General features: G+C 46.4%; 1 protein-coding gene across 1 annotated transcript; it reads right to left on the minus strand.

Moving 5' to 3' along the window:
* Positions 1–22,359: 22,359 nt before the first annotated feature.
* Positions 22,360–23,691, minus strand: LOC123073651 (E3 ubiquitin-protein ligase SINA-like 10). Its single transcript, XM_044496714.1, has 3 exons — positions 23,622–23,691; positions 23,295–23,528; positions 22,360–23,206 (listed from the first exon to the last, which is right to left on the minus strand). The coding sequence occupies exons 2-3, from the start codon at positions 23,520–23,522 to the stop codon at positions 22,538–22,540; spliced, it is 897 nt and encodes a 298-aa protein (XP_044352649.1). The 5' UTR covers positions 23,523–23,528; positions 23,622–23,691; the 3' UTR covers positions 22,360–22,537.
* Positions 23,692–24,261: the final 570 nt, after the last annotated feature.

Genomic DNA, 24,261 nt, shown 5'->3' on the forward strand with positions numbered 1-24,261 from the left:
AAGACACACTTCTCTGATTTGGGTTCGAGCTTATCAGGTTGAAGCTTATTCACATAAGCATCGTAGCCCCAAATTTTAAGAAACGATAGCTTAGGTTTCTGGCTAAACCACACTTCATACGGTGTTGTCTCAACGGATTTAGACGGTGCCCTATTTAAAGTGAATGCAACTATCTCTAATGCATAACCCCAAACACGATAGTGGTAAATCGGTAAGAGACATCATAGATCGCACCCTTATCTAATAAAGTACGGTTACGACGTTCGGACACACCTTTATGCTGTGGTGTTCCAGGTGGCGTGAGTTGTGAAACTATTCCACATTGTTCTAAATGAAGGCCAAACTCGTAACTCAAATATTTGCCTCTGCGATCAGATCGTAGAAACTTTATTTTCTTGTTACGATGATTCTCCACTTCACTCTGGAATTCTTTGAACTGTTTCAGACTTGTGTTTCATTAAGTAGATATACCCATATCTGCTCAAATCATCTGTGAAGGTCAGAAAATAACGATACCTGCCGCGAGCCTTAATACTCATCGGACTGCATACATCGGTATGTATTATTTCCAATAAGTCAGTAGTTCGCTCCATTGTTCCGGAGAACGGAGTTTTAGTTATCTTGCCCATGAGGCATGGTTCGCAAGCATCAAATGATTCATAATCAAGTGATTCCAAAAATCCATTTGCATGGAGTTTCTTCATGCGCTTTACACCAATATGACCTAAACTGCAGTGCCACAAATATGTTGCACTATCATTATCAACTTTGCATATTTTGGCATCACTATTATGAATATGTGTATTATTACGATCGAGATTCAATAAACCATTTACATTGGATGTTTGACCATAGAAGGTTTTATTCATGTAAACAGAACAACAATTATTCTCTGACTTAAATGAATAACCGTATCGCAATAAACATGATCTAAACATATTCAAGCTCAACGCAAACACCAAATAACATTTATTTAGGTCCAACACCAATCCCAAAGGTATGGGGAGTGTGCGATGGTGATCTTATCAACCTTGGAATCACTTCCAACACACATCGTCACCTCGCCCTTAACTAGTCTCTGTTTATTTTGCAACTCCCGTTTCGAATTACTACTCTTAGCAACTGAACCAGTATCAAATACCGAGGGGTTGCTGTAAACACTAGTAAAGTACACATCAATAACATGTATATCAAATATACCTTTGTTCAATTTGCCATCCTTCTTATCCGCCAAGTATCTAAGGCAGTTCCACTTCCAGTGACCATTTCCTTTGCAGTAGAAGCACTCAGTTTCAGGCTTGGGTTCAGCTTTGGGCTTCTTCACGGGAGTGGCAACTTGCTTGCCATTCTACTTGAAGTTCCCTTTCTTTCCCTTTGCCCTTTTTCTTGAAACTAGTGGTCTTGTTAACCATCAACACTTGATGCTTCTTTTTGATTTCTACCTTCGCCGACTACAACATCGCGAAGAGCTCGGGAATCGTTTTCGTCATCCCTTGCATATTATAGTTCATCATGAAGTTCTAGTAACTTGGTGATAGTGACTAGAGAATTCTGTCAACCACTATCTTATCTGGAAGATTAACTCCCACATCATTAAGCGATTGTAGTACTCAGACATTCTAAGCACATGCTCACTGGTTGAGCTATTCTCCTCCATCTTGTAGGCAAAGTACTTGTCAGAGGTCTAATACCTCTCGACATGGGCATGAGAATGAAATACCAATTTCATCTCTTGGAACATCTCATATGCTCCGTGGCGTTTCAAAACGTTTTTGAAGTCCCGGTTCTAAGCCATAAAGCATGGTGCACTAAACTATCAAGTAGTCATCATACCGAGCTTTGCCAAACGTTCATAACGTCTGCATCTGCTCCTGCAATAGGTCCGTCACCTAGCAGTGCATCAAGGACATAATTCTTCTGTGCAGCAATGAGGATAATCCCCAGATCACGGACCTAGTCTGCATCATTGCTACTATCATCTTTCAAGTTATTTTTCTCTAGGAACATATCAAAAATAAAACAGGGGAGCTACACGCGAGCTATTGATCTACAACATAGATATGCAAATACTATCAGGACTAAGTTCATGATAAATTAAAGTTCAATTAATCATATTACTTAAGAACTCCCACTTAGATAGACATCCCTCTAGTCACGTGATCCAAATCAACTAAACCATGTTCGATCATCACGTGAGATGGACTAGTTTTCAATGGTGAACATCACTATGTTGATCATATCTACTATATGATCAACGCTCGACCTTTCAGTCTCAGTGTTCCGAGGCCATATCTTCATATGCTAGGCTCATCAAGTTTAACCCGAGTATTCTGCGTGTGCAAAACTGGCTTGCATCCGTTGTATGTGAACGTAGAGCTTATCACACCCGATCATCACGTGGTGTCTCGGCACGACGAACTGTAGCAACGGTGCATACTCAGGAAGAACACTTATACCTTGAAATTTAGTGAGAGATCATCTTATAATGCTACCGCCAAACTAAGCAAAATAAGATGCATAAACGATAAACATCACATGCAATCAATATAAGTGATATGATATGGCCATCATTATCTTGTGCCTTTGATCTCCATCTCCAAAGCACCGTCATGATCACCATCGTCACCGGCTTGACACCTTGATCTCCATCGTAGCATCGTTGTCGTCTCGCCAACTATTGCTACTATGACTATCGCTACCGCTTAGTGATAACGTAAAGCAATTACATGGCGATTGCATTTCATACAATAAGCGACAACCATATGGCTCCTGCCAGTTGCCAATAACTCTGTTACAAAACACGATCATCTCATACAACAAATTATATCACATCATGTCTTGACCATATCACATCACAACATGCCCTGGAAAAACAAGTTAGACGTTCTCTACTTTGTTGTTGCAAGTTTTATGTGGCTGCTACGGGCTTAGCAAGAACCGTTCTTACCTACGCATCAAAACCACAACGATTTTTCGTCAAGTGTGCTGTTTTAACCTTCAACAAGGACCGGTCGTAGCCACACTCGATTCAACTAAAGCTGGAGAAACAAACACCCACTAGGCACCTGTGTGCGAAGCACGTCGGTAGACTAGTCTCATGAACGCGGTCATGTAATGTCGGTCTGGGCCGCTTCATCCAACAATACCGCCGAGTCAAAGTATGACATGCTGGTAAGCAGTATGACTATTATCGCCCACAACTCTTTGTCTTCTACTCGTGCATATAACATCTACGCATAGACCTGGCTCGGATTCCACTGTTGGGGAATGCAGTATTTCAAAAAATTTACCTACGATCATGCAAGATCTATCTAGGAGATGCATAGCAACGAGCGGGGAGAGTGTGTCCACGTACCCTCGTGGACCAAAAGCGGAAGCGTTAAGTAACGCGGTTGATGTAGTCGAACGTCTTCGCGATCCAACCGATCAAGTACCGAACACACGGCACCTCCGCGATCTGCACACATACAGCTCGGTGACGTCCCTCGTACTCTTGATCCAGCTGAGGCCGAGGGAGAGTTTCGTCAGCACAACGGCGTGGTGACGGTGATGATGAAGTTACCGACGCAGGGCTTCGCCTAAGCACTACAACGATATGACTGAGGTGTAAAATTGTGGAGGGGGGCACCGCACACGGCTAAACAGTCAACTTGTGTGTCTGGGGTGCCCCCTCCCCCGTATATAAAGGAGTGTAGGAGGGGGAGGGTCGGCCTCATGGGGCGCGCCCAAGGGGGTGATTCCTACTCCTAGTAGGAGTAGGTTTCCCCCCTTCCCTAGTTGGAGTAGGAGAAGAAGGAAGAGGGAGAGGGAGAGAAGGAAAGCCCCCCCCCCCAATTCGGATTGGGCTTGGGGGGTGCGCGCCTCCCACTTGGCCGCCTCCTCCTCTCTTCCACCATGGCCCATTAAGACCCATTAACTCCCCGGGGGTTCCGATAACCCCATGGTACTCCGGTAAATGCCCGAACTCATCTGAAACCTTTCCGGTGTCCAAACATAGCCTTCCAATATATCAATCTTCATGTCCCAACCATTTCAAGTCTCCTTGTCATGTCCGTGATCACATCAGGGACTCCGAACAACCTTCGGTACATCAAAACACATAAACTCATAATACCGATCGTTATCGAATGTTAAGCGTGCGGACCCTACGGGTTCGAGAACTATGTAGACATGACCGAGACTCATCTCTGGCCAATAACCAATAGCGGAACCTGGATGCTCATATTGGTTCCCACATATTCTACGAAGATCTTTATCGGTCAAACCGCATAACAGCATACGTTGTTCCCTTTGTCATCGGTATGTTATTTGCCCGAGCTTCGATCGTCGATATCTCAATACCTAGTTCAATCACGTTACCGAGAAGTCTCTTTACTCGTTCCGTAATGCATCATCCCGTAACTAACTCATTAGTCACATTGCCTGCAAGGCTTATAGTGATGTGCATTACCGAGAGGGCCCAGAGATACCTCTCCGACAATCGGAGTGACAAATCTTAATCTCGATCTATGCCAACTCAACAGACACCATCGGAGACACCTGTAGAGCATCTTTATAATCATCCAGTTACATTGTGACGTTTGATAGCACACTAAGTGTTCTTCCGGTATCCGGGAGTTGCATAATCCCATAGTCATAGGAACATGTATAAGTCATGAAGAAAGCAATAGCAATAAACTAAACGATCATGGTGCTAAGCTAATGGATGGGTCTTGTCCATCACATCATTCTCTAATGATGTGATCCCGTTCATCAAATGACAACACATGTCTATGGCTAGGAAACATAACCATCTTTGATAAACGAGCTAGTCAAGTAGAGGCATACTAGGGACACTTTGTTTTGTCTATGTATTCACACATGTACTAAGTTTCCGGTTAATACAATTCTAGTATGAATAATAAAAATTTATCATGAAATAAGGAAATAAATAATAACTTTATTATTGCGACCGTTCATCAGTTGAAAGTGGCCCATCGTCGACTTCTACCCCTTTGTAGATACTATGCAGGGTGTTTTCGCAATAACAAGACAACCCTTAGCCGACGTCTCGGTGCCCTGAGGCAGTTGTGTTAGCGGAAACGACGCAATCAGATATGCGGGCTTTATAATTTTCACTTAGTGATAGGAGCTTAAAGTTGGGAGGCCAGCTACTAGCCCCTGGTTAGTGTTTGGCGACAGCCGAGGTCAAGCCGTAAACACTTCGGCCAATGTTATGAACGACCCGTCATTTAACACTGTCATCGGGTCGCTGACCAGTTTACACTTATCGTGACAGTCAGTCTTCGGCTTTTTTCCACTAAGGTGCTTAACCATGCGAGCTGGAAGCACAATCGCAGTGGTTCTCCCTTTGCACACCGAGCCGAACAAAGTGGAACATAGGAGGCAAGCATACGAGCCAGGCAACCCAACTATTGACCAAAGACACAATTCGAAACCGATGTATATATAGCAATATCCGAGAATGTTTTTGCAGAATCTCTAAAGGTGTCCGGCGTTGCACTACGAGACTTATGCTGGAAACACACAAATAGTTTAGAAGTGCCATAGGCCCGAAAAGCCAAAAACTTATGTAAAAGCTTGACGTCCGGACTAAACCGAGATTTTGGTGCCAATCCGGAAATTGGTCTTTAAAAAAAATTGTGCTTCTGTCGTGCTTTAACATGACACATCCTATCTCAAGACTTCAAGCGGGTCAGCCTACGGCTTCAAGCTCCTTATCCCGAAGGCGGAGTGCTTCTCCGAGGCTAGTTTAGCGAACTAAACTCGAGTGGCTTTAGAGATAAGCTAGGCTATCCGGCTATTGACCATACACTTGAGTAGAAAAAGGAGCGGTAGAAAAAGACTTTGCACCGACCAAGAAGAAAACACATTATTATAGAATGGCTCGTGCAAATTTTAAGAGCCCCCAGTTAACATCGGTAAGGGGAGTTTCTTTTAACGAACAACGTATGTGAACAAGTTAAAATTTTAAAACTTTGAGCATGAAAGCGACTTAGCTGGTTAATGTGTTCGGCATTGATGACGCGGTCCAAGCTTGATGCGGGACAAGGTTTCATCCCCCAAGCCGGTCCCGAGGTGGCGAAGCGAAGAGCTCGACACTCCGAAGTGGTGACATAGCACGGCCAATGCAGGCCGGCAGAGTGACACCGAAGTCCCCGGCGTGGGTTAATGAAGTATTGACGAAGCCCCCCGTCCAGCCGAGGTGACGTGGTATGTCAGTACGCCGAGGTGACAACACTGCCCGACCCGGATCATTTACCTGTGCACAAAAAATAGTGCAAACCGGAGATAATATTAATAATAATACATTAAAAAAATATTGCATAATAAATAATTTATGCAAAGTGAGTAATAAAAAAATATGGCATGTGCGTCGAACACTCGATGAGGTAGAGCTCTCTCGGCGATGCCGAAGTCCCCGAGGTAACCGAACACGTCGGTATGGCAACTCGACCAACAAGGTGATCACGCGAGCCGATTGGGACGACGACGTCGGCTTGCTGAAGAGACCACGTGACGCAGTCGAAGTCCATTACCTGCACATGTAAAATAGTGCAGGCCAACAATAATAATATAAATATATAAAAATCCTCGCATAATTAATTTACGCAAAAGAATTTATTTAAAGATATGCGGCCTGGCGCCGAAGTCAATGTCGATGGAGGGCGTCGGTGTGATGCGGTAAAGGCGTGGCAAAACCTGAATTCACAGGTCGGTCCGAGTTCCGATTGCGGCATTCGTCGAACTATGTAGGGTGACTGACCGAACCACCACGCGACCGTCGTTAATGCGGCCACCATTTGATAGACCTATGTACAGATGATGGAACAAACCAGAGTGATAATTCCTTGGAAAAAATAAACCCAAACAAGCAAAAATTGCTAGGATTAATAGCACCTGGTTTTTTTGTTGTAGCAGTCCGAACAAAAGTGACTCCCAAAATTGGGACTCGACCCGCACACCCATTGCCTGATGGGTGGTGAAGCAATGGCATGGCGATGCTGGTAAAGGTTGGCTCGTCGAGGCAAAGCCCCCGGTCCAGCTAACGTGACGAAGCTGGTCGGCTGACGATGCCGAAGTCTCCGGACTAGGTTGATGAAGGGATGGCGAAGCCCCCGGTCCAGTCGAGGTGACGGAGCAGGTTGGTAAGGAGACGTTGCAGCTGCCATGTCAGCCGAGGTGTTGAAGTAGTTTAGTGTGATGGACATCGGCTCGAAGAAGCAACAGTTCGGCCATGCCGGTGCAGGTCGTAACTCGTGACATGGTCAATGCCGGCTTGATGAAGTAAACGTGCGGCGATGCCGGTGTGCCGGCTCCGTGTAATCCGTGGGGCGGTGATGTTGGTGATGATTTATCCTTCGCGATGCCGAACTCTTGTTCGGCTTGCCGAGATGATGATCCGAAGAATTTGAGCTCGGCTCAACAAAGCAACGACGTGTCTAGCGTAGGTCGGCAGCCGTGGAGCAACGTTGTCGGGCTGGTTTGACACCGGGGCGATGATGAAGATCATATTGGAAAAGACTTTAAAATTAGTGTGGGATGTGTTTGGGAACAAAACACAATACCCCATACAAAACTTCCTTCAAAAAGGATGTCCGAAATCCCGTTCATAAAAAAGATGAACTCGGGTCGGATTCGTTCTCGCGCAGAAAACATATCTAAAAAGTGATGCACTAATCGAAAGGTTCCCGGAGTTTGGACAATCGGGTCGAGCTAAAATTTTGAGGGGTGGTAGATATAGGAATTCCGCAGCCGATCAACGGTGGGATCTTCCAAAGGACGTCCGAGCTAGATGCTGCACACCACGCTCCAAACTCGTCCAGATTCCCATCCAGATTTGATGGGGCTCCGTTATATCGGAGACCGACGGAGATTGCTCCATCAGAACGCGATGAAATTTTACAATGTTCTTGTAGACTCAATTCCGCACAATTCCACCGAAGGAATCGTCAAAGCGATGCTCGAGGAGGTGGTGGTAATGGGTACAAGTTCGCTGTTCGAAAAAACAGCACGGTCGCCCGAGGGCAATGTTGACGTTGAGCCCCCGAGCTCCATGGATGATTCCTCCATGATCTTGATAGAGATCGGAGTTGATGTTGATGAAGGCCCTCGTCTGAACATGATGATTGGAGGTAGGGCACAGTCCTCGGTCAAGCCAAGGTGACCAGTCGAGGCGGCGACGAAGACACCGATGTCACAGTTGATCTGCAGGCGAGCCATTGATCCTTTTGCCGACCACACAGCGGAACTCTCAATGAAAGCACCATTGTGGGTGTCAAAACCGGCAGATATCGGGTAGGAGGTCCCAAACTGTGTGTCTTAGGATCGATGGTAACATGGACACATGATTTTACCCAGCTTTGGGCTCTCTCAAAGAGATAATACCCTACATGCTGCTTTTGATTGTATTCGATGTGTATGATTACAAAGTTGATCTACCTCGAGATCATATGTTGTGGTCTTCCTAGAGGTATGATGAGTAATGTCCTGATCCTCTATCGACTAGCCTGGCCTCGGCTTATATAATGTACCAGAGGCCTAGGATAACAAGAGTCCTAGTCGAATACGCCGGTGGAGAGGAGTCCTTGTCTTGATCACCAAGTCTTGTGGAATCTTCCTCGTTTATACATCGGCTGTCCGAACTAGCCCATGAGTAAACGGCCATGGGGGTCCTTGGCCCAATCCAACTGACCGGGAGACGACGTGGTGAGTACCCCCTAGTCCAGGACACCGTCAGGGGGATAATATGAAAATTCAACGTTGTATCATACGGGCAAATAGAAAAATTAAAACTCAAATGAACCAATATGTTTAGAGTCTTCTACTTAAAAATTCAGAGAAAATGGAGGGGACCTAGATGGGGAGGGTCATTGCTGGTTGTCGGAATCATGTACCATCTGTAGATTCCCCTGATTGCGGTAGATATCATAACAAACAAATTGACTTTGCATGTCCCGCAAGCTTTTGTTCTCTGTCATTTACCTGAGTGTTTGATGAGCATAGAAGGAGATGACAATTTTGCTAGCGGGAAATGGAAAGCGGTAATTTAAATACCACAAAATGTTGAGATTGAGAAGATCAGGATGTGTGATTCGATAGCTGCTAATGAGGTTTTGGAGCTTTTTGTTTCTGAATTTAATCTGGAGGGTAATCCGAAGGTTGATGACAGTGGTGTAGGGGGAGGCAACAAGTCTAGTTTGGGAAAAAATGATGAGGGTTATGGGCCTGGGTGTGCTGGGCCTGGCAGAATGATATGGAATGGGGCCCGAACAGAGCTAGATAGCTGGTGGTATTTAACACCTGGGATCCATTCCCAATCCTGCTAGAACCAGATATCCTCTCCTCACCAAACCCTAGTGAGCGGGCGATGGCTGGCAGTGCTGAGGAGGAAGATTTGTTGACAAAAGAGGGGAAGATGGCAAGAAGGCAAGACAATTGGCGCCCCAGACCAGGCAGAGGTGGCTTTGGGGGACAGGGAACTCATCTGGTAGATTTGGGAGCAACTACGATAGAGATTTCAACATGCAAGATCATAGAGAATTAGATAATTTTGATCGCAGAGGTGTACAGGGTGGTTTCAGAGGTGGATCTCGAACCAACAGTAGCAGATCTTGAAGTGAGGGGCACCAAGTGGACAAGGTAATGAGTTTGCTGGCCAGATAGGTGGACAAAACCCTGTCAGGTACATGGGTCAATAAGATAGTTTGCAATTTGGGCCAAATGCAGCTAGGAGTGGTAGTGGTTTTTTGCCAGGGGTTACAAATTTTCAACATCCTAGTGGTCAGGGGAACAATTTGCGGATGCAAGGAGGTGTTTTTTTGTTATGCCTAACCAAAACTTCCCTCAAATTGTCCCTGTGGGTCTGGGTTTGAGTCAATTGGGATCAATGCCTCAGGACCAGATAGCTCAGCAATATCAATACTTGCTTGCAAATGTGCCCAACAAGACTGTTCTGCAAACTCAAGGTGATGGTAAAGAAAGTGGAGGCAAAGAAACAAACAAGAAAAATGATGCAAGTGGGTCAAAAAAAAATGTTTTGTGCAAAGTGTAAGGGACGGGGGCATCTCAAAAGTCACTGTAAAATCAAAGTTTCCTGTGTGGTTTGTGAAAGGCCCTCACACAGTACAGAGGTATCTACTATTCTGAAACAAAGTAAACCTGTTGTGAAATATGTGGGATATGGTGCTAGGGGCCTTGGTTGCTTGTTGGTGCAAAATACTAAAGACATTGCTACTACATAACATGCTAATCCTATGGCACTGATAACATTCTCTCAGGTCAACTAAATGAAACTACTGTGGCTCAAGGCTTCAACAAGATGTTTGAGTGGGGGTGGACATGAGGAGCTAAGTTTTAGAGTCCAAAAGTTTTCTTAATGAGATTTCCTTGCAAGGCCAAGCTGGTAGAATTAAGGAATTTTGAGAAATTTACTTTACTAGGAATAGGAGCTATAGTGGAGGTTGTCTTCTGGAGCCCTAATGACAAGGCCAAAGGGAAACTACACTCTATTTGGATTAAAATGTTGGGAGTGCCTAATACCTTGAGAAATTACTTAGGGATATGTGAGATTGGCTTGGCCTTGGGGCCTATTGTGGAGGTTGATGTAGAGCACATTCACTCACAAGAAGAAATCAGGTTTAAGGTTGGAGTGACAAACCTACATAAGATTCGAGCTGGGACTGAGATCACCACGAAAGATCTGTCGTTGTATGATATTGGCTTTGAATTTGAGTCCATTGTAGAACAGTGGTGGTATAATTGTGATGATGGAAACAAAAGGAAAGTATTTGATTTCTTATCTTTGGAAGATATACCTGAGCAACAGGACAATGTTGTGCAAAAGAAGAACGAACAATCTGATCCTGGTAAAAATAATGTGAGTTTAGGGAGCATGGGATTGAAACAATATGAGCAAGTTGTAAATAATGATGGGCAAAACAAACTCCTGATGTAAGGAGGTAGCAATGATATAGAGAAAAGGGTGGGGGAGGATAAGAGAGAGGAGCAGAATTTGCTTGTGAGGCTCCAATTGGCAGAAGAGATGGCTATCAGACAGGTTGCTCAGCTGATATTGGAAGAGAAGAAGAGGAAGGAAATGGAAATCATTAAGAGAGGCTCGGAGAGAGAGGTTAAAAGATAGCATGAACTATTACAAATCAATTTTAAACAGTTGATGAAGTGAGAGAATCTCAGTCTGATGAAAAAAAAACCTGGAGAAGGATAATAGATCCGTGGATGGTGATGAGCTTGAAGGAGAAGGGGCAACTGAAGGCGAAAATATGACAGAGCTAGAAATGCTAGAAAAGGAGATAGGAATGGGATACTTGGAGCCAGTAGATTATTCTATTAATCAAGATCAGGAGTCCTTTGAGACCAAAATTAAGAAAGCTGAGAGCTGGGACTTGACCTAAAAGAGGAAGAGAGGCTTAGAAGATGTGAAAGACTCAAAGGAAAAGAAGATTGCAACATCACTGATTTAGCTAAAGAAAGGGCCGCTAAGAAGGATAACTATGGTAACAATGATTCCCCTGATTTGTTTCTTGCATCACATAATTATTTACAGAATGTTGCAGATAGTGTGGGTGTTAGTTTAGGTGCAAATATTGATGTGATTGAACACAATATCAAGCTTATTAAGTCAGTGGAACAAGCTAAAGAAAGGGCCGCTAAGAAGGATAACTATAAAAAGCGGAGTATTATATAAATACAATGTGGTGAAGTACGCCGAGGAGTGGGGCATATGCCCGTGTCTAGCCGAGGATATTGTCCTGAGTGTCATGACTTACCTCTTGTAGCAGTTTGTGAAGGAAATATGCCCTAGAGGCAATAATAAAGTTGTTATTTATATTTCCTTATATCATGATAAATGTTTATTATTCATGCTATAATTGTACATGTGTGAATACATAGACAAACAGAGTGTCACTAGTATGCCTCTACTTGACTAGCTCGTTGAATCAAAGATGGTTAAGTTTCCTAGCCATAGACATGAGTTGTCATTTGATTAACGGGATCACATCATTAGAGAATGATGTGATTGACTTGACCCATTCCGTCAGCTTAGCACTTGATCGTTTAGTATGTTGCTATTGCTTTCTTCATGACTTATACATGTTCCTATGACTATGAGATTATGCAACTCCCGAATACCGGAGGAACACTTTGTGTGCTATCAAACGTCACAACGTAACTGGGTGATTATAAAGATGCTCTACAGGTGTCTCCGATGGTGTTTGTTGAGTTGGCATAGATCGAGATTAGGATTTATCACTCCGTGTATCGGAGAGGTATCTCTGGGCCCTCTCGGTAATGCACATCACTATAAACCTTGCAAGCATTGTGACTAATGAGTTAGTTGCGGGATGATGCATTACGGAACGAGTAAAGAGACTTGCCGGTAACGAGATTGAACTAGGTATTGAGATACTGACGATCGAATCTCGGGCAAGTAATATACCGATGACAAAGGGAACAACGTATGTTGTTATGCGGTTTGACCGATAAAGATCTTCGTAGAATATGTAGGAACCAATATGAGCATCCAGGTTCCGCTATTGGTTATGGACCGGAGATGAATCTCAGTCATGTCTACATAGTTCTCGAACCCGTAGGGTCCGCACGCTTAACGTTCTGTGACGATTTGTATTATGAGTTATGTGATTTGATGACCGAAGTTTGTTCGAGCCCCGGATGAGATCGGGGACATGACGAGGAGTCTCGAAATGGTCGAGACGTAAAGATCGATATATTGGAAGGCTATATTCGGAGATTGGAAAGGTTCCGAGTGATTCGGGTATTTTTCGGAGTACTGGAGAGTTACGGGAGTTCGTATTGGGCCTTAATGGGACATACAGGAAAGGAGAGAAAGGCCTCAAGGGTGGCCGCGCCCCTTCCCCATGGACTGGTCCGAGTTGGACTAGGGAAAGGGGGCGCCCCCTTCCTTCCTTCTCCCTTCCCTTTTTCCTATTCCATGTGGGAGGTGGAATCCTACTAGGACTAGAAAGTCCTAGTAGGACTCCACACTTTGGGCGCGCCCTATGAGGGCCGGCCTCCTCCTCCCTCCATCCTTTATATACGTGGCTAGGGGGCACCCAATAAACATACAAGTTGATCATTGATCTTTTAGCCGTGTGCGGTGCCCCCCTTCACCATAATCCACCTCGGCCATATCGTTGCAGTGCTTAGGCGAAGCCCTGCGTCGGTAGCTTCATCATCACCGTCATCACGCCGTCATGCTGACGAAGCTCTCACTCGACACTCTGCTGGATCGTGAGTTCGTGGGACGTCACCGAGCCTAACGTCTGCAGATCGTGAAGGTGTCGTACTTTCGGTACTAGGATCGGTTGATCGTGAAGACGTACGGCTACATCAACCGCGTTGTCATAACGCTTCCGCTTATGGTCTACAAGGGTACGTGGACAACACTCTCCCCTCTCGTTGCTATGCATCACCATGATCTTGCGTGTGCGTAGAATTTTCTTTTTAAAATTACTACGTTCCCCAACAGTTTGTACACTGGATTTTTTGTAGGTTTTCCCCAGTTTACCTACACACATAGAAGGGGAGAAGTTAAAATTAGCAACTCGTCGGAATTTTGAAGCTTGTTCTTCCTCTTTGTAATAAAAGATTGCAACTTGTTGGTTGAATCTGTTAAGAGTATATAGGCATATCACTGTATATGGTAGACTATGATTTGTAATCATCTCCTGCCTTATCTCTAGAAGTGCCTTCTTGCCCTCCAAGCCATTTACTCTATATAAACCGTCCGAGAGGCTCAATACAACAACGATCGATTCCACAAAACCCTCTCTATCCCTTCTAACAGAATCAGTCATCTGCTAGACCACTGCCACATGTTGCTTATGTCTATTTATTTGTTAACTGATTTCTCCGTCTTGGAGATTGATAGATGGTTTTGATCTTCATTTCCATCTATCTACGCTATGGATGATTTCGCTACAACAAAGACATCGTGTATCTTTTTATTTTGAGTAAGTTCTTTGTCACTTAGTTCTTTGGTTCCGCAATTTTTTGATATATTCTATGGTCACTTTATTCATTGTCATGTTTTTCAATTTTGGCTTGCCTGGCTCTTGTAGAACGACAGTCCCCTATTTTTAGGATTTTCACATATAGCGCGTTTTCCTGTACATAGTTCAAAACTATGGAGGTACACTGGTACTACTAGTACTAGCTGATGAGAGCCAGGTCAGGCAAGCTATCAGTAGAACTGAAATCTTTAACACCTTGCCAAGAGTAGAACCAGCTGGATCATCAAAAATACTTATGCAACTCCAGCTCCTAAGATGGACGTAGTATTTATCAGTGGACGCGTCTGCGGCCACTGATATGGAGCCGATCATTCAACACTTGTCTCGAACCTTCATCTGCAATTAAAAAAAATGACAGCAAACACCACGGAATTCATGCAAACGGACATAATTTGATATAATTTACATAAACTAAATGGTATTTCTTCCGTTGAAATAAAACATAAAAAATAAACTAATTTGTAGCGGGCGGTGACCTCGTATGCCTGATCAGACTAGCCGACAGCACCTCCAGCGTCGTCCATCTCGTCGTCGACGGAGTGATCCTTGTAGCAGGGGAAAGGAGCGGGGGCGCAACAGGCCTACCATGCCGCCACCTGGTGCTCGCGGGGGAGCCGCACAACTACTTCTTGTGTCGTGCATAGGGCCCGCCTTGGCCGATGCCCAACATGGTTGGGGAGCCCTGACCTTACCCTTGTCGGGACGCGATAGTGTTGTCGCTCGGTGACCACTCCTCCTCGATCATAGCGAGCTCCCCCGTCGAGGCGACGCAATCGACGCGAACGTCTCCGCGGTGGTCATGGACATGTCCCGGTCCAGAACATTTCTCCTTTTGATCGAGCTCTTAAAGTTGAGAATGTGCCCCACCTCCCAGTCCTTTTCCTGTTGGATGCTCATGGGCATCATCATCTCAGCTTCTTCGTCTGTATTCAGCGAATCAAAAAACTCATTTTGAATCATTTCATTAAGCTCTTTGTCCGACGAACCATCCGATCCCATCGGTTTGCCTATGAATAAATCACAAAAAACTGGTCGGGCAGTGTGTTGAACACGTACACAAGGTGAGGTCAAGAGTTGCTGGACATACCGCGGTCACTTCAGGACCGGTGACGATGTCCGCGATGGAGAGAACGGATGGGAGAACCACTGTAGCAGGGCTAGCGGCGCTAAGAGCTCAGAATGGCGGTGGAGCAACCGTGGCGACGGAGCTAGGAGATGGTCGGCACGGAGTAAGAAGAAGAGAGGAAAGGAGCAAATGGAATCAACTAGGTTGGGTGATTTGGTGCAATTTGTGGTGGCCTCGGGCTGTCTGGTCCGACGTGGCGGACGTCTTTCCATATCCGTCATTTATTTGGACTGGTTATGAGGAGTGTTGTACAGCCCGGTCGTTTAAGGCCGGTTCGAAGCGCAGGTTGGGTTCCTTTTTTACTTGTAAGTGATCGAGTAGTCTGACTGGGCATTTGAGACGGATATGAGGAGTCCGGCTGTAGATGCTCTTAGGGTACTACAGAAAAAAATCAGACGTTCTATTTCGGGGTAAAAGAATTCATCGTTGAAACAGTTTTTCTGTAATTGCATTTTGTCCTTGCTTAGCGTGTTTCTAAAACTTCTCTGTTTGTTTTTACATCAAAAAGTAAACAGACACGTCAGAAAGATTGTGTCTCGTGGTTGCCCAGAGTTAAAATATATTAGTAGTACTACCTCCGTCTCGGTGAATAAGTCATTCGCGTGGTTTTTTTTTTGAAAAGAAGGATGACCCCGGCCTCTGCATCCGGGAGATGTGTGTGGCCATATTTATTGATTATTCTCGAGGACTTTACAAAGTAGAACAACAAAATGCCTGAATCCGCCATCTTGAAAACATCTGCCGCTACTCCTATCCAAATGATGAAGGGGTGCAAGCTGGGCCACATACCCAGACCTCTAACCTAAGCCTAACATCTAAAGCCGGAGGCCCCGATCGAGCCATCTGCCGGGTCCGGGGCTCAAACCGGTCCGACGCAGTCACATGTGCCGTCGCCGCCATCTTCCACTTGTCCATCTTCAGAGCAGATTGAGGTGACAACCTTGGCAGGTCCTCCGCAATCGACGCCACCACGACGCCAAACGACAACCTCCACCTACGCGAGCCTTGGCAGGTCCTCCGTCATTGACGCCAGCCGACCATCTCTACCTATGCGAGTCCATCTCCAAGCAACGGACGTAAATCCATGCTAGGATAGGGCCGCACCACCGTCGTCGCCCGCCACCCACAAGCGCCACCCAACCCCAAGGTTCCCAAAGCGGCGCCTTCAAGAAGGGAACGGCACCGCGAGCGCCGCCGCCGCCCAACAAAGTTAGGGCTTTCGCCCGGGAGACCTAGGGGAAGGGGAAGTGAGGAGATCAATCCATACCGACGCCTCCAAGGAGGGGAACAGGCCCTCAGGCGTCGCCGTCGGCGCGGCCGGTCATGGCCGGCCAGGGATTTCGCCCGAACTAGATCCCCATCACCAGCAGCACCTCCTGTACAGAACCGGCGACCAAGAGGAAGCGCGGCCCGACCAGGCTGGCCCGCACGCCAAACATGGGACGAGGGGAGGCGCCAGATCGCGCGCACCGACCGCCGCAGAAGCCGCCGTCGGCCGCCAACGACCACCGGATCCCGCCGCCCGCGCGGCCGGGATGCGAGATCCATCACACGCACGGCTGCCAGCCGGCCGTGCCTTGCCAATGGAGCCACCGCTCCAGATCCAGGGTTCCCCACGCAGAGGCAGGGCAACCGAAGCCCCGCCCTTGGCGCCCCGGGCTTGCCCGGCGACTGCCTCAGGCGGCGGCGAGGAAGGGAAGAGGGGGGGTGAGGAGGGGCGGCTAGGGTTGAGACCCAAGTTCAACGCCTTAGGCGAATGGCGGAGCTTAAAATTTGGGGAGAATTTCACTTCCTCGGCCTCTGCACCAACTAGGGATACGTAGCCTTTTATGTATGAGTATTATGATTTTTAATCTCGGTTAGTCCTCAATAAATGCATGAGTACTAGGAAAGCCCGGTCCTTAAGAATAAATAGGAACCTCAATTTGCCTCCGTGAGGATTTGAACCTAGGTGTTGGGTTTGTACATCCACTCCCCCAATCAATTCGCGTAGTTCTAGGTCGACGATTTAACTACTCCCTCCATTTTTATATACAAGGCCACTATGGAATATACGTTTTGCATCTATACAAGGCCACCAACAGTAATCAAGGCAAAATTAATGATATTTTCTCCTAAGCAACCTGTTTAATAGTTGCGTGCATGTAGTCACAATGACAATCAACTACTTTCTGCACTCAGATTTCTTGCATGCATGTGGGGTATTAATGATCCCAGTAAACGAAAAGAAAAGCTGACTTGCAAAGCAGGCATTAAATTTTACATTAGTATCTGTAATTTGAGTTTGTGGCCTTGTATATAAAAATGGAGGGAGTATCTAAATATGTATTGTATGTGACAAAAAATATATGTTTAGAAACTACATCCGTGTATAAATCTAGTGATATACTTTTCAGTGAAAATGAACAAATCTGGCCCTTATCTGAAACTTCAACACAAAATGACCCAAATCTGAAAATATTTAATGAAACGACCCTCTTTTCCATGGCGCCCGGGGCTAGGGCGCCATGGTAAAGAGCATGACAGCCCGGGCTAGGGCGCCATGGTAGCAACATGAAGCATGGCGCCCCGGCCTAGGGCATCATGCCGCATGATGCCCTAGCCCCTGGCGTCATGTAAAATGGGTCATTTCGTGAATTTTTTTTTGATTTGGGCCATTTTGTGTTGAAGTTTCAGATAAGTGCCAGTTTTGTCCATTTTCACCACTTTTCATGACACATAACACATATTTAATTGCTTAAATCGATGACCTGGAACTACGCGAATGACTTATTCACCGGAGGTAGTACTAACTTTTGCCCAAATCTTAAATTTGGCTGCATCTTTGGGCTGAACAGTCAATCACAAATTTACCGTGTCACTAACAGATTTTTCTTTCTTCTTTTGCAATTACTTCTAGACCCCTTCAATGCAAGGGCGTGCGTCGCAAGGCGTGCCTGCCACCTGCCATAGCTGCACGGCGCAGCCATAGCCTCTCATGGGGGACTGTGTACGACTTTGACGCTGCGTTGACTACGGTAGAACCCGCTGAACTATAGACAAACTTGCTTGGACGGCCAGGATAATGATGCCGACGGCTACTTTCAGTACATAAAATATGGTTGCTATGTTTCACAACCTTAGATCACGTAGGAGTAATAAGTTAAGTTTAGTTAGCCAAAGCATTAGTTTAGCTTCACTACCTATAGCAATATGATCAAAGTTCACCGTACCATCAAACCTAGAAAAACTCCCGTATCACTTCGGTCAGTCGGATGTCTCCCTGTCCACCGGTTGTCCACGACACGATGACACCAAGCTGCACTGGGAAACAGCAAAATGAAGCGCAATAAATGTGGCGTGGCGTGCTTGCCTGGCCCTTGGGCAGTAAAGGCATTGGAGCAGTTGGGGAAAGAGATTCGGCGAACAGAGCAAATCTGTGAATTTACAGCCCAGTTCAAAGCACAAATAAACAACACGATAATAAAAAGCATGCTATGGTAATACAGTAAAAATGCAAACACATAATGGAAGTTTATAAAACAAAATAAAGGAAGACCGTTTCAAAACCCACAAGTATGCAAAAATGTCTCGATTGTACAACAACTGCACTGAAAAAAATAAAATGGTTGGAGTAGATGATCAGAATCGTGTGAAATTATAAGTTGTGTACACTCATGAAATTGTAAAAGAGCGTCCAAAACTTTGTTCAAGTGCGATAAATATCTTGTATTCCAAAATTTGGGTTGTTGGATCAAAATGTAGCCTCTATTAACGGAAAAAGATTTCCCTGCTTTATATATGAAGCAACTATCATCAAGTTACCAATACAAACACACCGACACAACTCACACCCGAGACATGATACAAATACGCTGAAACGGCCACACTACCCCATACAACTCCAAGCCAACAAACAGGTGAACAATATGCATCACTATGGAGTGTCGGGGCACACAACCATCGACATGACATCACAATGAGACGAAGCCTTGCATGATGAACCATGGGCTCCAAGTTGGCGCCCTCAAGAAGGGAACGACAACGAAGCGCCACCACCTCCCAATCCGAAGACCAGGGATTTCCCGGAGGACCACAACAAACAGTGAGTACCCACGACGACGCATAGAAGAAGGGGACGACGCGAGGACACTGCCCCACTGACCGACAAGTCAGGACAGTTTTTTCACTCCGGACGGCACTCACCGTCACCGAATTGATCTATGGTCTACCGCACCACCGCCACCGAACATCACACGCTGGCTACCATGCCGCCCACACGACCTAGTCACCAAACAACGGCTAAGCTGCATGCTCCGCCCCTAGCAACACGGCTCCCAGCACCAAGGTCGCCACCCCGACAACCATGGCACCAACTCCATCCCCTCCTAGGCTCGTAACCAAGACGGCAGAAGAGACGGGCGGGAAGGCACATCCTTCCACACCCTTGAACAGCGCCTGGCCAGAGCTAGCCTGCACCGCCCCACCTTGCCCCACCCGGGAAAAGGCGAGCTCACCGGTGGCACGCCGCCACTAGACGGGAGGCAAGGATGACGTCGTGCCCCACACCCCCTTGACGACGGATCATCCCTCAATGGTGGATAGAATTGGGAAAAGTCCAACCCTTCAGTGCCTCCAGTACAAACACAACTTCATAATTGAGTGGAGACCACCACATGAACTGCTCACCAATAGACTAACGCTCGATCATGCCCTGCGGATGCAAACCGAACCGGAGCACCACCATGGGCTACCACCACGCCATCACAAAACCCACACCCGGAGGGTCCTTGTCACCATCCCGCGCCGCCCTTTGGCCACAAGTGGTCAAATCCGGACGGTTCTGATCAAACCGGCGCCCATCACGCAAGCTCCAACAGATCTGACACCCCTCCCAGCCTAAGAACAGAAGAGGGACAGGCCGACACACGTTTCTCACTCCATTGTGTGAAAATTTCTATCCAACTTTGCTCATCACTTATAACATTATTGATGTGTCATTCTTCCACCTCTAGTATTAAGGGCTTATTCGGTAGTCCCCCTAGCTTCACTAAATCCTCGAATCTCGCTTCCGTTTTCCGATTCCAGCTCCTTCCACAAATCGGGATCGATGGAAAACCGTTCGGCTCGCTCGCTTCGGCTTCTCGTACGCCCCAGCAGGCCGGCTTGCCTGGGCGGCCGGAGCCCAGTCGGCTCAAGAAGTAGGATCGGTGGGAGACATGAGGAAAGAGGATGGGCCTGGCCCAGATCGGAGGAAAAGGTAACGAACCGGTACGTGAGGCACTTCGCGGTGTCATCCGATCGTAAATAACGCCAACTCCAGGAATCCCGATTCCTGGATCGACAAATCTGCCACTCTAAGTTTTTGTACATGGATGCTGCTTCGATCTGGGAAGCCAGCTTCCTGGAGCCAGGCCGTTCGCGCCAGCTTCGCTCGCGGATACGCGGAAGCTGGGAGCCAGCAAGCTACCGAACAGGCCCTAACTCTCTAAGGGTAACTCCAATGCGGTACATCAAATAAGACACCACCAAACGTCCGCAGACACGTTCTGACATGTCCGCTGATAGTGGAGCAGAAGGCAGTCATCCAACCATATCCACCAAATGTTCGCTCTTTGTCCAACAAAGAGAGGAGAGAAAAAGGAGAAAGAAAAAAAGTGGGTTTGGGTGCGGTTTGAGGCTGAGTTGATGTGTCTGTAGCATGTCCGGACTCCAACAAACTATTTCTATGTTTGGTTCCGGTTTATGGGATTTCAAACGTCCGGACAAGTTCATAGAAAGTTTTGTGGATATCATTGAATGGTAAAGTGTCCAGACATGCCGGTTCGAACATTTGCGGACGATTTGAAGCACGTCATTAGAGTTGACCTAAAGGGTGTGAATATGAATTTGTCGCCTCGTGTTGATGTACAATAGAACTATTTCATTTCTCCTCTTTGTGTATTTTTTTCCCAAGCTTAAAATATTAAGCCCCCCCCCCCCCACCCACCTCCAAATAATCAGTTTTTCATTAACAAGATGAATCTCTTATGTACATTACAACTGGGGACGATTTTGAAGCACGGCATTGAAGTTGATTTAAAGGGCGTGAATGATGAATTTGCGGCCTCGTATTGATGTACATTACAACTTCTCAACTTCTTTATTTCTCCTATTTTTGTATTTCTTTTTCTAAATCTTAAAATACCCAGCCTTATGAATCAGTTTTTTATTAACAAGATGAATCTCTTATGTCTCGTATTGGATATCCATTTCAAATCTAGTTCCAGACAGAAAGAAAGAAGATATTTGTGTGTTTATTTTCAAAATTGCAATAGCACTACAGCATCACATATTCTGTTCTATGATGATGATATATTTTATTGAAAAGATCTATCAGTGTATACCACCTAACGATTTTGTTTTCCTTAAGCGGAGCCTTGGCTTGCCCGTACATGTCTGAATTTCATATTTTTGGATGGTTTGAGCAGTGAAGTGGAAAAACAGCTAACCTCTCAGTAAATTAAAACTGGAACTACCTCAATTCAGAGAGTTACAAGCCCCTGCACAAACCCCCCCCCCCCCCCCCCCCCCCGACAGGGATCAGGTGACATGCACGTTTTGCATGTCACCGTGTGCCTTGCGGCTGAATTCAAATTTAAACATTGCGAAAAAATCTGAAAAAAAATCATGCATGTTTAAAACACATATTAAGATAACCCCTAAAAAATTCAGATCAAAATTTGAAACATACATCGAGAGACAAAAAAGAGAAACTCAGATGTGAATAGTATACAGAGAACCATTCGCGAACTATTCATGACAGATTTCTCTTTTTTCTTTCTCGATGTATGTTTCGAATTTTGATCTGAATTTTTTAGGGGTTATCTTAATATGTGCTGTGAACATGCATGATTTTTTCTAGATTTTTTCGCAATGTTTAGATTTGAATTCCGGCCGCAAGGCACACAGTGACATGCAAAACGTGCATGTCACCTGATCCCTGTCCCCCAACCACCCGCGCTCGCTGTAGAGGTAAACATGAAAAGACTCGATGGAAATGCATACTAAACATAATATTTTTTAGTAAGACTTCATGATTTCTCCTTTTTGGGATAACAAATAACAACACAACATTATCAGATAGTTGATAATGCATTTTTTAACTGAGCGACATTTGCCTTCATAAACTGCCACACAGCATTTTTAGGTCATCTAGCATCCATTAGATCGCATTATGCTACAAATAAAAATCGTCTCTAAACTGTCGTGTGTAGAGTAGTTCCGATCACCAAAATATACTACTACTACTTTTGATCACCAAAATACTAGTCATTTGTTCGAACACTAAACCTACATCTTCCATCATTAGATTTGGATTTGGATCGAGCGAAGAGCGTTAAATCTTGTCAATGCGGACATTGAGAGGCACTAGCTTGGAGTTGGAAACCCCAGCAGCCCCAACCCGATAATACCTCGGCGGCACCGTCAAGAAGGACGCGGCGGCCACCGCGCCGGGCGATGTGCTGCTCGTCACCTTGGTTTTCACCACGACGAGGTCCTGGCTGGGCGGCATGATCGACCACATCTTGCACAAGTACTGCGGCCGCAGGACGGCGCTGGCACGGACGCACACGACCGACACCGCGGTGGCCGCGGCCAGCGCGCCCGCGGAGACGAGGAACGCGCGGCCGTCGTCTCCGCCGATGAGCAGCCGCCGTGACGGCTCCGACGCCGGCACCAGGAGCCGGAAGTCCTCGCCGTACTGGAATTTGTGCGCCGGCATTGAGTGCCGGACGAAGAGATGGACGAGGAGCACCCGCGGCGGGGCGGTGAAGCTGCAGCCGAGCTCCGGGCAGGAGCAGGGCGCGTGCCCGCACGCGCTCCGGTGGTCGCCGAGCTCGTGGTACGCGACGTAGGTCAGACAGCCGTCGTGGGGGCACTGGACCCTGGCCGCGGAGACGACGGCGTCCATCGCCGTGCTGCGGACATCGAAGCCGCCGCCGTGCTCGCACCTCCGGCACGGCTCGGCCAGGCAGCCGCCGCAGGCCACGTGCCCGCCCTTGCACTGCACAGACCGGAGAAATTTGTACGAGTGGGATGGAACGGGCGGAAGATCGACCGAGTGCCGACTGCCGAGAAGAAAAGAAGGGAACCTGCAAGACGGGCGGCTTGAGGGGGAGGGTGCAGAGGGGGCACTGGAGCACGCGCATGTCCATCTTTACGGCTCGCCAGGTGCCTGCCGCCGGCACGACGACCGAGCCGCCACTTGCTCCGCCTCCGGTTGCTTGGTGCATAGCTAGTTTGTCCACCGTCGCCGGCGAACCCCTGTCCCGTGCCCGTCCATCAGAGGAAGAGCAAGCAGCAACCTGCCGCATCCTCATCAACCACTGACACAGACGCAACCGCAGGATGGAGGAGGATACACACTGAAGATTGAAGAAGAAGAAGAAGAAGATAATCTTTTGGTTTGAGATCCTAACCTTCTTTCCTGCCCAAATCACACCAGTTGTGGACAGTGGAAGGGAGGACAGAAGAAGAGCGCCTGGGGAAAATGAGCGCTGTAAACTAAGCGGCTGAGTTAATGCCTGCTTCATTGATTGATTGACAGTGGTCACTGGTATGTGTAAGATTGTGGCGTGCGTCCCTTGCACTGACGGAATGACAAGGCATGACTTGGAAGGGAAATTACATCTTTGTATTGCATGTGTATTTTTGTACATGTTTTTAACATAATTGCTAAAACACATCTAGATGACATTTAGTTATCTCACGTCTAAGCTCAAAACCGTCTGGTCAGTTTTTTTGGTATTCGCGCAATGCTCATCGCGACGTGTGTGTCTGTGGAGCCATCTAGCACGTACCCTCGGGAATGTATCCAGTGCACCTGCGTATACAAAAATGTATACAAAAATGACAAATCTGACATCAGTGTGATAATTGGCCAAATCAAAAGCCCAAGTTATGTTATGTATTATTTAGTGTTGAATTGTCATATTTGTTTTCTGAGTTATGTTTCGAATTTTGACTTGAAATTTTGTGACAACTTACATTGATGTCGTGTGAGTGTGCTGATTTTTTTAGCTTTTTTCAACATTTTAAAAGCACAATGTGAGTTCGGTG

Source organism: Triticum aestivum, chromosome 3D (genome assembly GCF_018294505.1).
Source record: "Triticum aestivum cultivar Chinese Spring chromosome 3D, IWGSC CS RefSeq v2.1, whole genome shotgun sequence".
NCBI classification, from domain to species: Eukaryota; Viridiplantae; Streptophyta; class Magnoliopsida; order Poales; family Poaceae; genus Triticum; species Triticum aestivum.

What these genes read in the sequence shown, in the direction of transcription:
- LOC123073651 (XM_044496714.1), bottom strand. Translation starts at nt 23,522, where the DNA reads ATGAGGATGCGGCAGGTTGCTGCTTGCTCTTCCTCTGATGGACGGGCA. An exon ending in TCAAGCCGCCCGTCTTGCAG is followed by an intron (nt 23,207 to 23,294) that starts GTTCCCTTCTTT and finishes CGGTCTGTGCAG; the next exon opens with TGCAAGGGCGGGCACGTGGC.